Raw genomic sequence first — 15,846 nt, forward strand, 5'->3', positions numbered from 1 at the left:
ACCAACAAGTTAAAAATACAAATACAAAATACAATATAAAAAGCACAACCAGGATAAAACCACGCAGCACAATTGATATAAGGTTAAAATACAGAGTTAAAACAGTATAATTTAAATTTGAGTTAAAATTAAGTGTTAAAATACTGAGTGAATAAAAAGGTCTTCAGCTGGCGACGAAAGGAGTACAGTGTAGGTGCCAGGCGGACCTCTCTGGGGAGCTCATTCCACAACCAGGGTGCCACAGCGGAGAAAGCTTCTATCTGTCTGAAATTGCTTCTATCTGTCTGAAAATTAACACACATGACACACGAGGCCGTCTCTAAGTTTCCCAAGTTTCAAGTTTCTATGTTAAAAAATAAATAAGTTATAGGTGTGTCCCCCCCCACCCACCCAATGAAACCCTTTGGGGGAAAAAACACGGTTTGGCCTAAAATGGCATCCGAATCGCTGAATCAATTCGGAGAGGTCCAATCTGCTCCAGACCGATCTGGAGACACACACCCCCCCCGAACCACCTTGGATTGGTGATTCGGAGGTCCAAATCACCCCGATCCACTTTGGAATCGGGGTTCGGATCCGAGTCGGCGCACAGCCCTACTTGGAAGTCTTCTTTAAGAACTTGGGAGCATGCCGTCTGGATGCAGTGACTTACATTTTTAATTTGAAGTTCTAGGTAGGTTGCCATGTATCTTCTTTGTAAACATGGACCAACCTCTGTTTGAAGACATTTCCTGTTTGCAGAGCTGTTCATGTCCAGTTCTGGTTTAAAGAGCCAGAAGAACTGTTGTCCATCAACATTTAGCACCTGGACAGCAGCCGGAACAGACATTCAAAGACTTGGTTCATATGCTTGCTGCAGCCATGGTGACATTATTTTTTGTAAACTGCCCAGGGAGCTTCAGCTACTGGGCGGTATAAAAATGCAATAAATAAATAAATAAATAAATAATAAATGAATAGTGTCATCAGAACGTGTTTGAGCATTTAACAACCCTCAAATAACCCATGGTCTGTCCTTCAGTTATTCGAGAGTTGCGCAACCTTCAAACTTCCCACTAACCATGGCAACCCCCCTGTGGCAGTTAAATATTCAAAATGGCCACACATCACAACCCACCATGGCTTAGATAAGCATCAGTGGGTTCTGGAAATCATGCAAACCAGACTAGAACACCTGGTCAGTTACCCACATCATGGTGAGATAGCACTGTATTTTGATTTAAATTTAAAAAATCATTTGCATGTAAACATATAAATTAACATGTGCAAATCCCTGGCCTCTTTTGGCAATTCCTAACTGGCACTGTAGTTCTAAAGCAGATGAACTGCCACAAGCAAGCGCCTGCCAGGCTCATGCTGACAGAGAGGATGTGAGGAGCAATGTTCTTTTCCTTCATTTCTTTTTTCTTTTGTAAAATTACCTATTTCCCTCCCATTGCAAGTAATAGGAGGGTAATTATTCATGCCAGCTCCAAGTCTGCCATTAATATTTCCACTTGTGTTGTGAGCATATTTGGGCCAGGGAGGACTTGGCATCCTCGAGGTCCAAAATCTTTTCTGATCCATCCACACTGCACAAACTAGCTAAAAGTGAGCTAGATGGAGCAACTATTAGGTGGATCCACAGCTGGCTACAGAATCGGACTCAAAGAGTACTTATCAATGGAACCTTCTCAAACTGGGGAGAGGCAACGAGTGGGGTGCCGCAGGGCTCAGTCCTGGGCCCAGTGCTCTTCAACATTTTTATTAATGATTTGGACGAGGAGGTGCAGGGAACGCTGATCAAATTTGCAGATGACACAAAATTGGGTGGGATAGCTAATACCCTGGAAGACAGAAACAAACTTCAAAGTGATCTTGATAGGCTGGAGTGCTGGGCTGAAAACAACAGAATGAAATTTAATAGGGATAAATGCCAAGTTCTACATTTAGGGAATAGAAACCAAATGCACAGTTACAAGATGGGGGACACTTGGCTCAGCAATACTACAAACGAGAAGGATCTTGGAATTGTAGATCACAAGCTGAATATGAGCCAACAGTGCGATATGGCTGCAAGAAAGGCAAATGCTATTTTGGGCTGCATTAATAGAAGTATAGCTTCCAAATCGCGTGAGGTACTGGTTCCTCTCTATTCGGCCCTGGTTAGGCCTCATCTAGAGTATTGCGTCCAGTTCTGGGCTCCACAATTCAAGAAGGACGCAGACAAGCTGGAGCGTGTTCAGAGGAGGGCAACCAGGATGATCAGGGGTCTGGAAACAAAGCCCTATGAAGAGAGGCTGAAAGAACTGGGCTTGTTTAGCTTGAGGAAGAGAAGATTGAGGGGAGACATAATAGCATTCTTCAAATACTTAAAAGATTGTCACCCAGAGGAGAGCCAGGATCTCTTCTCGATCCTCCCAGAATGCAGGACACGGAATAACGGGCTGAAGTTACAGGAAGTCAGATTCCGGCTGGACATCAGGAAAAACTTCCTGTTAGAGCAGTATGACAATGGAACCAGTTACCTAGGGAGGTTGTGGGCTCTTCTACACTAGAGGCATTCAAGAGGCAGCTGGACAACCATCTGTCAGGGATGCTTTAAGGTGGATTCCTGCAGGGGGCTGGACTTGATGGCCTTATAGGCCCCTTCCAACTCTATTCTATGATTCTACACTGTTGATCCCCCTATTTATGTATTTTGCCAGAGTTCCAATGTTGGGGAGGTAAAGGGATGCAAAGGCTGCCATGGAGGTTGGGAAGGAGCTGCTGAAGCTGGTATGAATTATCCAACCCAGGTGTTCCTAAGATGTCTACTTTTCTCCACCACCCTGCAGTCAGTTAAAAATTCACCCTGCAGTCTTTTGGGATACCTACAGTCTGGTTCCATTGCAGTTTGAGTGATCCCATCTCCTGACAGGCTTAACTTGTCCTAAAGTGTTTCCAGTGGTGATCAATTCGAATTCCATCCTCTGAATAGCAGCCTCCTGGTGACTCCACAGCTGTGCATATCTGACACTGAACATAGAACTAACTTTTTCCGAAAATGGTATCTTTGAAGTCGTGAACTTCAACATCTTAAGTTGTGATCTGAACTTGGTTTCCAGGACTTGACCACTATATTTTCCAACAGTGGTGTTACCAGTGTTTTATCATGACCATAGATTCATCTCCCATACTCTTCAGCCTGTCTAAATACATCAAATCTGCCTTGCGTGAAGGTTTTTAGGCAAGTCAACATGTCTCTATATTCTTCATTATTAAATGTCTCATTATCAGGATTTCCTCCTCCTTGGAGGCATATCCTTTGCACAAGAGCATGCCAGTTGATCACAGAGACATAACCCTACAGGTTTTCCTCTTCTTCAGTAGTATGCCTTCCTGCCTGAGACTCTCATCCTCCATAATAGTAGAGGGGCTGTTAGCATAGGCCGGGCCGGGACTGGAGTCTACCACAGCCCTGGAGATCTAATCTATATAGCTTTGTTTCTCTTGATCAGCCACTATGGCCACAAAGGGAACAAATCTGTTCTTAAAAGATCATTGAGCTTTACAGTACCAAGCAACCCCCAGCCCATGACTTCTAGTCAACAAGCAGAGAATCAATACATGTAATACTCTATGCAAAACACCAGGTAATTGCTACAACGGCTGCTTAGCAGAGGCAATGTAACACCATTCAGTGTACACAATTAATTTGGGACACGCACGCACACACACACACACAATAATTTAACATCAGAGAAACAAGCGAATGTTTCACTGCAATAGTTTTATTAAGGAATTTACATATACACAAGGTAAAGTAGACAGTAGATGCCCAGCTTTCATGTATGCTGACAAAGTCTTTCAAAACGGCAGGTGGGATATTCTTTCCCGTGAAGTGGCGGAAACGAGGAAAGAGAGCCAGGCTGCCCCGGTCCTGTGATTTGTTCTCCACCACTAAAACCTTCATGCTGGCAAGTGTGCACGCATGTGCGTGGAGGAGGGGGAAGTACACAGAAAAAAGTGCAAAAAAGTGCAAGGAAAAACTTGCCACAGAATCTTGGCTCTTGATCAACTAGGTCATTAAATGTGAAAGAAAGAAAAAAGGCGGGGGGAGAGAGGAGAAGAAGAGGAAGGCTTGTTTAAACATGTCAACACCACAGGTTAGACAGAAGCAGCGGTTGCTCCTAAGAGGCGGAATCTCCACCTCACCCCAGTTCCAGAATACAAGAATTTGTGCTCCAGTCTTGTGGGAATCCCACCATCTCCAAGGGAAGAAGATTTCAAGCTCATGAAAGATGGAACTAATTCTGGAAACCTCCACAGGAATAAAAGAATAGGATGTGTCAGTGAAAAGAAAAGGGTGGGGGAAGAAAGGAAGAAAACCTACCTAACATCAGGTGAGAACTCATATTTTCAGTATTTTCTGTTCTAATGGGTAAAAAAAAAAAATAGAGTTCCTTCAGTTGTAGCTATGACTCAAGATGTGAAGTCAAGAGTTACCTCAGCCATCACAACCCTTTCCAAAGGCCCAGGACAAGGCCTATTTGTTATGGCTAAATCCCACCAGAAAGCCCAGCTGCCACCTCACATTGCCCCCCCACCCCCACCCGCTGCAAAGTGTGCATATTTTAGTGAGCCAAGATAGTGAAGACTCCAACTCCATTTGTGTCTTGGATGTGGAGTGGGGAAGTGGCAGCGGGGGTGTGTGTGTGTCTCCGTTACATACAAGGAAGGTCTGGCCGAGACCCCCACAAAGGAAATTGAAACCTTAAAATAACCTCAGGGAGCAACTTTTAATACAGGAACAAAAAACAAAAAGCAAAAACACAAGAGAAGAGAAGCAAGAAAGGTGGAAATGGTCCGAGTCCGGGTGCGCTATTTCCACACCTGAGAACTGAGGGTTTGGTTGCTTCCTTGAGTTCCTCCTCTGCCCATGGACTGTCCATACCCCATCATCCCATTTGTGCCGTAGAAGTTCATGCCAGCCATCTGCTGCGTCATCTAAGGAGGGAGAAGGCAAGAAATTGGTCAGAGGCCAGTGGTCCTACATGCATTTCTCAAGTTACCTGCTGTGAAGCAGATGACTTCTAAGCCTCCCATTATACCTTCGGTGTTCTCATTTTCTGGGTTTGCCAGCAACTAGGTTCAATAACCAATTACTAGTGACCATGGTGGGCCCAGCTAGGCACTTCAAGGTATCACAATTTCTTATGTATTTGGCAGTGATGACACAAGCCTTAGGAAAAATATATGCCCATTCTATGTTGGAAACTAACATGGGCTAAACACAGCATGGCTGACTGGGGATGATGGGAGTTGCACTCCAATACCTTTGGTGGCCACTAGGTTGAGGAAGGCTGCACTAAGAGAACCTGATGTTACCTGTTTGGCTCCAAGATGGCAACTGTTTCTTCGCTTGTATCCTGTCCCAACTTCCAAGGGACATGGGGCATTTTCTGGAGCCATGTGATACTGAGCCCGTAAAAAGCATTGTCAATTAAAACACACACACACACACACCCTCCCGTGACTTTTTTGGGAGGGGGCGGGGTCAAGAAAAGGTTCTTCAGGTGAGTGCTGATTAACCCGAGCGTTGACATTATCTTAATGTCCTTCAATTGCTCTTAAGTCACATCAACACACAGTTGTGATATCAATTCTAGTATGTGATTCCCAAATTGGCCTATTTCACTCAAGGAGGAAAGAAATAGCTACTAAAGCATCACTAAGAATACCGTATACAATTCTGGTCACCACACCTACAAAAAAAGGTATTATAGAGCTGGAAAAAGTGCAGAAAAGTGCAACTAAAGTGATTAGGGGGCTGGAGCATCTCCCCTAGGAGGGAAGGTTACAACAGCTACAGCTGCTTAGTTTGGAAAAAAAGGAGGCTGAGGGGAGACATGATAGAGGAGTACAAAACTATGCCTGGTGTGGAGAATGTGGAGAGGAAGACATTTCTCTCTCTCACACACACAATACTAGAACCCTTGTTCTTCCCATGAAGCTGATTGGCGGGAGATTCAGGGCAAATAAAAGGAAGTGCTTCTTCACACAGCGCAGAGTTAAATTATGGAATTCACTACATTGATGGTGCATAAAATAATAATAATAATAATAAAATGTAGTGATGGCCACCAATTTGGATGTCTTTAAAAGTGGGTTGGATAAATTTCTGGAGGAGAAGGCTCTCCATGGCTACTGGTCCTGATGGTTGTGTGCTACCTCCAGTATCTGAGGCAGCAAGTCTGTGTGCACCAGTTGCTGGGGAACATAGGTGGGAGGGTGTTGTTGCACCATGTCCTGCTGTGTTGGTTCCCGGTCGACAGCTGGTTGGCCATTGTGTGAACAGAGTGCTGGACTAGATGGACCCTCAATCTGATCCATCATGGCCCTTCTTATATGTTCTTAAGCGGGAGGAGGGAATGGTAGTTGTAAAATTTTACTCAGGGGATGTCATCCCGCCTGCCCCGATCCACTGCTTTTGAGGCAAAAAATGAACATGGAAGATATTCTATTTGACAGTTCTGCAGAAGTGGTCTGAGTGGTTACCCTAGAAATATAACATTCTCTCCCTTGGATATGAACTAGTGAAAATTAAATATGTCTGCCTACTCCCCATATCTCTATATAGGTGTCTTTTGGGAAAGGGAGAAAAGGAGAGACCATCTAATTTTAAGATTTCATTTTTAATTCCATCTTACAATAGAACACAAGAACCAAGAGAGGGACCCAGTGTTTTTGTTTTAAAAATGTTGCAGTTCCTATTGATTACATTTATTTCACCCATTTCCTTGAGACACGTTGAAGGCCTGGGCCACAGAAAGCAGCTTGCACACTGAGAATGTAAATCAATCAGTGGGGGCAAAATTTTATGTATTTAGAAGATGCATATCCTGCCATTCAAGAAATGATCCTCAAGATGTCTTACAACAGATTCTAATAATAAAATTACACACTAATTTTATTTATACAGACAGAGACACCAGTCTTTAGTTACGTGGTTGACAGATGTGGCCAAAGTGTGCTTTCCTTCATCAGCTAGATCCACTGCCTAAAGCTAGCTGCCGACTTTAGTCCTTTCCACTGGTCATTGCTCTCCCATATCTCCTCCCAGCTATTAGGATTAACCATTCCAGCTCTTTGGCAAAAGGCCATGCTAGAAATGTTGAACTTCTACACGTTCTGTAAAAAAGTGTAGACCTGGTTTGCATGATCCCTGCAGACCACTGTGGCTGATGAGCAACGGTGGGTTGCTGTGACCATGGGCGCCCGGCTGGTCATCCAAGCCCTCTCTGCCATGGCTTCTTGCTACCTGTGAACCCAGCAAGGGTGGATTGTTGGGGTGCTTCACAAACCACCCAGAGCCCATGGGCTGTTTTAGGGTTTCAGGTGGCCTTTCCATGCGCCCTCCCCAACAACCACCCAGCCTCGCTGGGTTCTCATGTAACAGGAAGCTACGCCACATCCCCACGACACCCTGACTATTCAAAATGGTGGCCACTGCTACTGCGACGAGAAGCCCCACAGGGCAAGTCACCCACCATGGTTTCTCACGACGTGCGAACCGGGCCGGAGAGTCATTTCCAAAGGATGCAAGAGAGCTATAATCTCACACTCAAATGAGTTCTGAGTGTCATTAAGCAATGTGTTATCAGGTGCAGCAGCAGCCTGTGCCCGCCCCCTCCCCCCATGCCACCTCATACCTGAGCAATATTCCACTGCAGCTGCTGGGCTGGTTGCACACCATACACAGGCGGAGGGACGGGGGCCATGCCCGCCACATACCCGGCCTGCTGCGGTGCCATCATCCCGTTGGGAACTCCGATGACAGCCGTCTGCATGCCGCCTACATAACCCGCTGGGATTGCCATGGGGGCCACCATGCCAGCTGCTCCCGGCTGTGCCATCACCCCAACCGGTGGTGCCATCATGCCGCCCATCATGCCGCTGGGTGGTGCCATGCCTGGGAAGCTGGGGTATGCTGCCGGGTACCCCATCTGGGTTGGGGCTATGAAGACAGCTCCTAGAGGAGAGGTTTTTAAAAAGGGATTAAAGAATTTTGAAACTGACCAAGCTTGGGGAAGGGAAGCGGAGCGACGGTGAATTAATGCCAATATGTTTCGTTCTTGTTTTATTCTGCATTTTTGAAAACTTAATAAAAATAAAATAAAAAGGAATTAGCACTGGAGGGAGGGACAGACGTGACCTGTGGTTTTGTCCCGTCTTTCTGCTCAGCACCCCTGAGGCTGCAGCTTTTCAATCTAGCTTTTAAAGCCAATTCTGTGTGTCACACTGGAGGTGACCAAGAAACAAGGCTGAGAACTGGAAGGAAAGGAAAAAAGGCAATGACGTCTCCTCTTCTCCTCAACCCCGCCCTCACCCGGGATCTAACCTTGTGACGAGAGACAGGGATGGGTGATGCGTTTCCCGCATTCCTGACTGAAACCCAGGTGAGCGCTCCGGAGGCTTTGCAATGATAGCATGCAATGTTGGAGCCAGAACAGCAAAGCAGCCGAGGGCGGAGGACAGAAGAGCTGAACTACCCCTCTGCACCCAGTCTGACGTAGGGGTTAGTGTCAGACTAGGATGGGAGAGATGCAGGTTCAAATCTCTGTTCAGCCATGAGGCTAAAAATTGGACCATGGGCCAGTCACTACCGCTCAGCCTAATCTACCTTGGACATTGTTACAAGGATAAAACAGGCAGGGGGAACCATAAGACAACCTTGGCTCAGTTCACACAACACATTTCTCAACGTTGGTTTTAGAGCTCCACAGTGGAGTTTTTACACCACTGTTGAGAAATTTGTTGTCTGCTAGGAAAACTCCATGAAACGCTGGAGGTTTTTTTGGGAAAACGCTCCATGCTGAATATCCATGCTGTGCAGAGGAGAGTTCCTGCACAACTGTTGTGTTGCATGTTGTGGAGGGCTCCGTGGAGTTCTCTGTTGCGTTGAGTTGGCTTTTCCCGCTGGCTACAGAGTTCCCTGGCAAGAGTGGCGAAAGGAGGGAGTGCCACTCTAGGAGAGCTGCTGAGATTGTTGTTGTTGTTTTTGCAGCAATGGCTGATGGGATACCATCGGGAGGACCGGGGAAGGAGAGAAGGTGGAGGAACACAACAGTGGAATTAGAACATGTTGTGTGGGGAGTACCTCCTAAAAACTCAACCGCTGAGTGCAGTTTTCACACTGCATAAAGAAACGTGTTGTCTGAACTGAGCCTTTGAGTTACTTGGAGGAAGAGCAGGATAAAAACGTAACTAAAACTACCAACTGTGAAGTCTTATAGGCATTTCCATAATGCAATAGAATCTACTAATAGTTTCTATGAATCGCCCAAACAGCTTTGGCTATTGGGCGCTATAGAAATGAAATAAATAAATAATTTTTAGCATTGAATCCGGAAAGACGCATCTAAAACTACACCAAATCAGACCGACAATCCATCTACTCTAGATTAGGACAGAAAACTCTGGCTGGCCATGGCTCACAGATGACAGGCAGAAAAAGGTATTCTTGGAGACCCTTTCAACACAAGGATGGGGAACTTGTGGCCTTCGTGATGCTGCTGGACTGCAACTCCCACCATCCCTCACTATGGGCTATGTCGGCTAGAGCTGATAGGAGGTGTAGTCCAACAATAGCTGCAAGGTCACAATTTCCTCGCCCCTGGTCTAAAGCAATGTGTAACTACAGGAGTTACAGCAGGGGAAAAGAATTACCCTGCAAAAGATCTGGGCCTGCTTGCAGAAGCCAGAGAGCTATTCTCACAGCCTTTGTAAGGGAGAGCAGGCCATAAACTGAGAGGCCACTACTGAAAAGGTGGCCTCTCCTGGTGGGCACCAACCTTGCTTCGCCAAAGGAAGGCATTCTGCACATGCCCTCTCTAAATCGCTTAGTCTTTTGGGAGGGGGAAAAAGGAGGGCTCTTCATTCAGTCCCCCCTCCCCCAAAAACACATCTCAGCCTCATCTCAGGGATTACAGAAATGTGCAGCAGAATGCTACCCACACCACCATCCACATAGGTAGCCAGTTTGCTTACTTGTCATAGCCCTGGCACATTGACAAAATGCATCAGAACACAGGAACAAACTTAACTATGCATTTTAAGCATCTTATTGTCAACCTACTAACTTGGAATGTACACATAATTTCCAAAGTTTAGAAGCTGCTCCAAGCAATGCAACATAAACTTGTTTCAGCCAGAAAGCAAGTTAGCTTATTATATAATTTATTCTCTACTGGTTACACACATTCCCAAATACTTCTCTATCTCAGAAGCAGCATTAGGTTTCATTGACCACTGGATCTTTCCCTTATCCCTTTCCCATCCAATGGGTACCTTGTGCAGGTATTTGTGGTGTCTGGGAGCCATACAAGGAGAGGATAGAATCCTTAGAGAGTTGCTTCTTCCCCACCTCTTCGCCCTTGCTTCCAGGCTCAGGGAAAAGGTTCAGGTTTTCGGGAACAGATCCAGCACTTCCAGCTGTGGGCATTGAGCCAACAACCTGGTGAGAGAATATACTAGGTTTATCTCTGAAGGTGGTGATGGCTGTGGGGAGTAATTTATTCAACACTTTTCTTAAATACCTGAAAGCATTTCACATAAATATCTGTGAGCTATACCTTATTTTCCACCACTCTTTCTGCCCAAAAGGCATTCAAGGTATCATACAAACTGAGTTACAATCCCTATAACATCTCTGCGATGTAGGGCCAGGCCCAAACGATCAGGTTTGCTGAGGGCAACCCACTGACTAACTGGCTGAGATTTCAGCCAGAGGCAGATCAGCAAAGACCATCTGCCCATGTCAGAGAGGTGGTTCAGCAACAGCTTTTCATTCCAACCTTAGTGTCCGCGAGGCTCAGAAGACTTTTGAGACTGCAATGCATGTGTCTATTGCAATTTCTACCAGTATTAGCAGAGTAATGATTTTGCCTTTATTATCAAAATTGCCTTGTGTAGAAATGTTTTAGGTATACTTTTGTTTAGCCAACACCATCCCCGTAGTTACTGAAGAGGTTGCAAAGTTCTTTCTGTGGCTGTTAAGTTGAGAGCCCAGCTAACACGTTCTGGATTTGTCTAACACTGATGGTGTTCTGCTCTCTCTCTCTTTCTTTTTCTCTCTCCGTGTATAGAGCAGTCTTCCCTAACCTGGTGCCCTCCAGATGTGTTGGACTACAACTATGCTGGCTGAGGGATGCTAGGAGTTGTAGTCCAACACATCTGGAGGGCACCAGTTTGGGGAAGGCTGATAAGAGAGTATAATTTGTATTTTCAATCTGGTCACAGACCATGATAAATGAATTTGGATTTAGAGGCAAGCATAGAAACAAGCAAATCCCATGGACGTCAGTGAGGCTTTACTGAGTGCACACATTTAGAAGTGGGTAGCAGATGCACATAAACCTAGCTGCATGAACCTTCCTCCCCTGCACCTGTATGATCACACTTTTCTCACCTTCCTGTCAGAGCCCATAGAGCCAAATAGGTCCAGGTCCTTCTCTAAGCAGCTACTGGATCTGCCGTTGGGGAGGGCAGTTGAGACAGGAACATCTGGGAGAGAAAGGGAGATGGTGTTAAGGGAGCAGCAGCAAGGAGCAGCTAACGGATCCCAAATAGCCAATCGTGTTGGACGGTCTAAACTCAATGAAAGTCAATTGGTGGCCAAAATCTGGACAGCAGCTAAATCCCTAATTGAACCACCACCGTTTGGTGCTTTTTGGCCCCCAAGCGGCACACGGCTGTGTACACTCTGCTCTTAGGAGTCCAACCACCGGAGTTCTTTGTCAGCCACTCCTCTGGCTTCTGTTCTTTCACCAGGCCTTGCTCACACACTTAAAAGGGTAAACTGGCAGCCATCACCACAAGAGCGAGAAACACGCTTTTGGTTTTTGCGTGGAAGGTAAGATTCCTAAGGAGCTGGTTTTTGCAGAACCTATGGCACAAACATGGCTTCAGCATAAACGAGGAAACTGCCAGGAGCATTCCCGCTGCGACCTGTGTTCCCCAGCACAGTCACAATTCTCCCCCTGAAAAAGTCAGCCTGGAATTTTCAGCTTCAACCCCCTTGCTCCGTCCTTGACTGGCAGCAGCCACTGTCCTGCAGTTGATGCCACGCTGGCCCGCACTGTTGTTTAAACCCAGCCGTGCCTGGCATTTTACTGCTCCTGCAGCTGCAATGGAGACCACACGCTCAGCTGCAGCGTCAGGTTGCAGCTCAGAGAGGAGTCAAGCTAGGAACCGGTGCTACGGAGTAAAGAGAGCTTTCAAACACCCCAAAGGAGTTGCTCCTGTGACCTCCTCTAGGGAATTTATTTACTTATTATTTATTACATTTTTATACCGCCCAATAGCTGAACAGCTCTTGGGCAGCTCACCTGCAAGGGCAAAGTACATGCTGCAAATCTGAGAAAAGGAGTGAGGGAGGAGAGAGACCAGTGCGCAAGAGAGAAGCATCTGCAGCTGCTTCCTTAACCTCATTAAGGAACTGATGCAGAGAGCTGAACCACCGCAGCCCAGTTAATGAGAATTTCAAGCACGGCTTGCAGTTTTGCTTTGCTGTTCTTTAAATATAAGCATTAAACACACACACACACACACACAGAGCTGGGCTCTGAATGTCCGTGGCAGAAGGGAACAAAACAATAGAATACGTAACTAATTGTCATCCTCAAGGCTGCCCTACACCAAATCAGCCCAATAGCCCATCTATGCTGGACTAAGGCAGAACACGCTTTCTGGCGATGGCTCACAGATTACAGGCAGAAAGAGGGAGACCCTTTTAACACAGGAATGGGGAATGTGTGGCCTTCCAGATGTTATTGGACTGGAACTCCCATCACCTCCATCTGCTATGTTGGCTACGGCTGATGGGAGTTGGAGTTCGGCAACATCTGGGGGCCAGACGTTCCCCATCCGTGTTTTAATGGGCGATACCAAGGACAGAAGCTGGGATCTTCTGCATGCTAGCCACGTGCCAACGATGGGTCCTCCTCCTGGATAAAAGGAAAGTGTGTCTTCCAGGAGCTGTTATTTTATTTATGTATATGTATTTCAGACATTTGTAGACCACCCCATAACAACATTCTCTGGGCTGCTTGCAACAAACATAAACACAACACCATAAAATAAGAAAAGCGACAAAATATGAGCAGACAAAACTTGCAGCACTGCAAAATTAAACACACGCATTTTTGTGCTGTTCACACTCTTTATGCAGGAATGCATTTCCTACATCAGCGGTGGTCCTGGTCAAGACTGAAGAATGGCAGAGTACCAGCCTAGCACATGCTACAAAACAGGGGAACAGAGAGAACAAGGATTCATCCAGTGTTTTGTTCAAGTAGGAGGTATAAGGAAGAGGTCCCAGGAGTGGGGGTGGAAGGAAGAGAGACTGAGCAAAGGCAATTCTGTGCCTCTCAGAATCAGGGCTGGCCCAAGACAACTCCTGATTGAAGCAAAGAACAAGATGCTCCCCCTCCCCCTAACAACTGTCTTCAACACTGAATCTGTCTTCGACGCTGCTGATGGGACAGCATCTTCCACTTCACCTGAAAGCTAATTTAAGGGGCACAGGGTAGGCTGCCTGGCACACAAGTTTTTCCTCTGATACCTTGCTGCTGACCTCCCAAGATCTGCAGCCTGAGGCAACTGCCTCACTCTGCCGAATGACAGGGCCGGCCCTGTTGGGAATATTAGCAAATGCATTTTGTGTGCTTAGGCTTTGTTAAGGTTGTGGAAGGAGACCAATGGGTGAAAGAGGAGTTGCTTTTATGCTTAAAGGAAACTGCCTTGTATACCTAGCCAAACAATTGGTTCATCTAACTCCGCACTGCCTAAAGTGACTAGAAACAGCTCTCCAAGACTTTAGACAGGGTCATTCCCAGCCCTACCTGAAGATGCCAGGGACTGAACTAGAGATGTAAAATTTCTGGAAAAAATTTCATGGAAAAAAAAAAACGGGTTTTCCCCAGCTATTTTCGGGGGGGGGGGGGGGGAAGGAAATTTTTCGGAAAAATTGAAATAATGCAATATTAGCACTTTTTACAGATTGAAAGTCACTTTGTTACTTTACGAACATAACATTATTACATTTGGTATATTAAAAGTACAGCGTATTCAAATAATTATTACAAATTGAATGTACTTTTTTAAAAAAACATTTTTTAAACCTTTTTGGTAACAAATCCTGAACTTTTAGGACCACCTGAACTGTAAGGAATCTCGTTGGTTTTGCCAGTTTATGAGGAGCAGGCAAAAACACAATTAAAAACAACAACAACAGAAGAAACCATCAACATTAGTAAAAAAGAATTTTTTTCATGTCTGCGCTAGTCCTCCACAGTGTCAAGCAGACATAAAGCACTCATTCCCATAAAAAGAATAGAAAAAAGGGGACCAAGGTTCAATGAATATGCATGAAATTTTATCACTCATTTCCTGAGCTATGGCCATCACTATCAGTTTCAGTCTCTGCTTCAGTGGCAGTGCTGCCCCCTAGAGGCAGAAATGCATCTTGCTCTTGCATTTGAGAGTTGTTGTCTAGGTTTGCAACCCAGGACTTGCTTGTCCTTGGTGCACAGAAATTGTAATAATCTAATACTGTACATAGTTTTTAGAAATCATTTGGAGAAGTAAATATCTGAACACCTTGTCTTAAGTATTTTATTCATCATGCTAAAATAAAACATCTCATAATCCATTTTTTTTCAATTTTTTGGGAAAAACCCCAAAAGGCTTCAGAAAAAAACAGGGGGGGGGAATTGTTTTTTCCCTATTTTTTCTGTGTTTTTTCCTAGGCCTTCACATCTCTAGACTGAACCCAGGACCTTTTGCATGGAATGTAAGTGCAGTCCCAGTGAGCTACAGTCCATCCATTGCTTCTCTCTGCAGTTGTGAAGATTTCATACAAGTTGAGTGTTTGATCTATTGTCTTCAGTTTGGATCAAACTGCCCATTCTTTGAACAAGCTGGCATTTTTCTCCTTCTGTTAGTCTTGATCTTGCATATCTTACTAATGCACTACGATGCTATTGGTCTACTCATATAACCATATGCAACTCTGAATGGTGACTTCCTGTTGAAAGGGGAAGCAAGACACACTTTCAAGTTTCGTTCCTGTGAACAGAATGTCTTGATTCATGGAAGTTTCATGAGTAATTGCAACAGTTTAGGTTATGAAGTTGAGCTCTACAATTTGCAACAGTAAGAGTTTTACTCTTACTGGATTGTTACTTGACATCCAGTGGGATTGACTACGGAAATCACCATCTGAACACCTTTTGTGCCTTGCCCTGGGAATCTATCTTCCCTACCTCCTAAATTAGTGCAGAGATAGCTGCTGAATATTCTAGGTTGGTGGCTTTTAAGGCCACTACATTCAGAGAAGCCTTTGCACAGTGACCTGGCTCGTTGAGAAAGCCCTGTACGTCTGCCAGGGAAATCTAGAGCACTGCAAAGGAATCTGGGGCACACACAGAAATGCTGTTGGTCCTCCTGCACAAGCTTGAGAGCATGATACTGCACACTCCCTTGTATCTCACCTAGGAGGTGAAGGCTGGTAGTATATCAGGCACAAGCTATCGTTCATGGATTGCTTGGCTGCCATTCCTGTTCCCCTCATAGAGGAAGCCCAGGGTGCAAGATAACAGGGTTTGAAAACCACCAACATAGATGAAGAGCTGCTGGCGACAGTAAAATCATATAAGGTCTCCTCTGTTCTCTTTTCTGTAGGGCAAGTAGTTCTCCTCCCAATAATGGGACACAGGAACCCTATTACTATTTAACATTTATTCAGCACCTACAGTGTCTTCTGCAGAAAACACAAAGACACCAGAAGCATTTGCCCAGAAAGCTTCCCTTGAAATACACTCT

The 15,846-nt window shown here is 45.4% G+C and overlaps 1 protein-coding gene across 2 annotated transcripts in view; it reads right to left on the reverse strand.

Annotated features, from left to right (window-relative positions):
* Positions 1–3,732: 3,732 nt before the first annotated feature.
* The window catches only part of SMAP2 (small ArfGAP2), a 42,094-nt gene continuing 29,980 nt past the window's right edge, over positions 3,733–15,846 (reverse strand). For both annotated transcript variants that reach the window (XM_063140684.1, XM_063140685.1), the window contains exons 7-10: positions 11,432–11,526; positions 10,312–10,477; positions 7,674–7,993; positions 3,733–4,968 (exon numbers count right to left, since the gene is read on the reverse strand). In XM_063140684.1, coding sequence (XP_062996754.1) covers positions 4,843–4,968; positions 7,674–7,993; positions 10,312–10,477; positions 11,432–11,526 — 707 coding nt within the window. In that variant the 3' untranslated portion in view covers positions 3,733–4,842. The remainder of the gene's footprint in view (positions 4,969–7,673; positions 7,994–10,311; positions 10,478–11,431; positions 11,527–15,846) is intronic.

This window comes from Elgaria multicarinata, chromosome 13, assembly GCF_023053635.1.
Source record: "Elgaria multicarinata webbii isolate HBS135686 ecotype San Diego chromosome 13, rElgMul1.1.pri, whole genome shotgun sequence".
In the NCBI taxonomy this organism is placed as follows: Eukaryota; Metazoa; Chordata; class Lepidosauria; order Squamata; family Anguidae; genus Elgaria; species Elgaria multicarinata.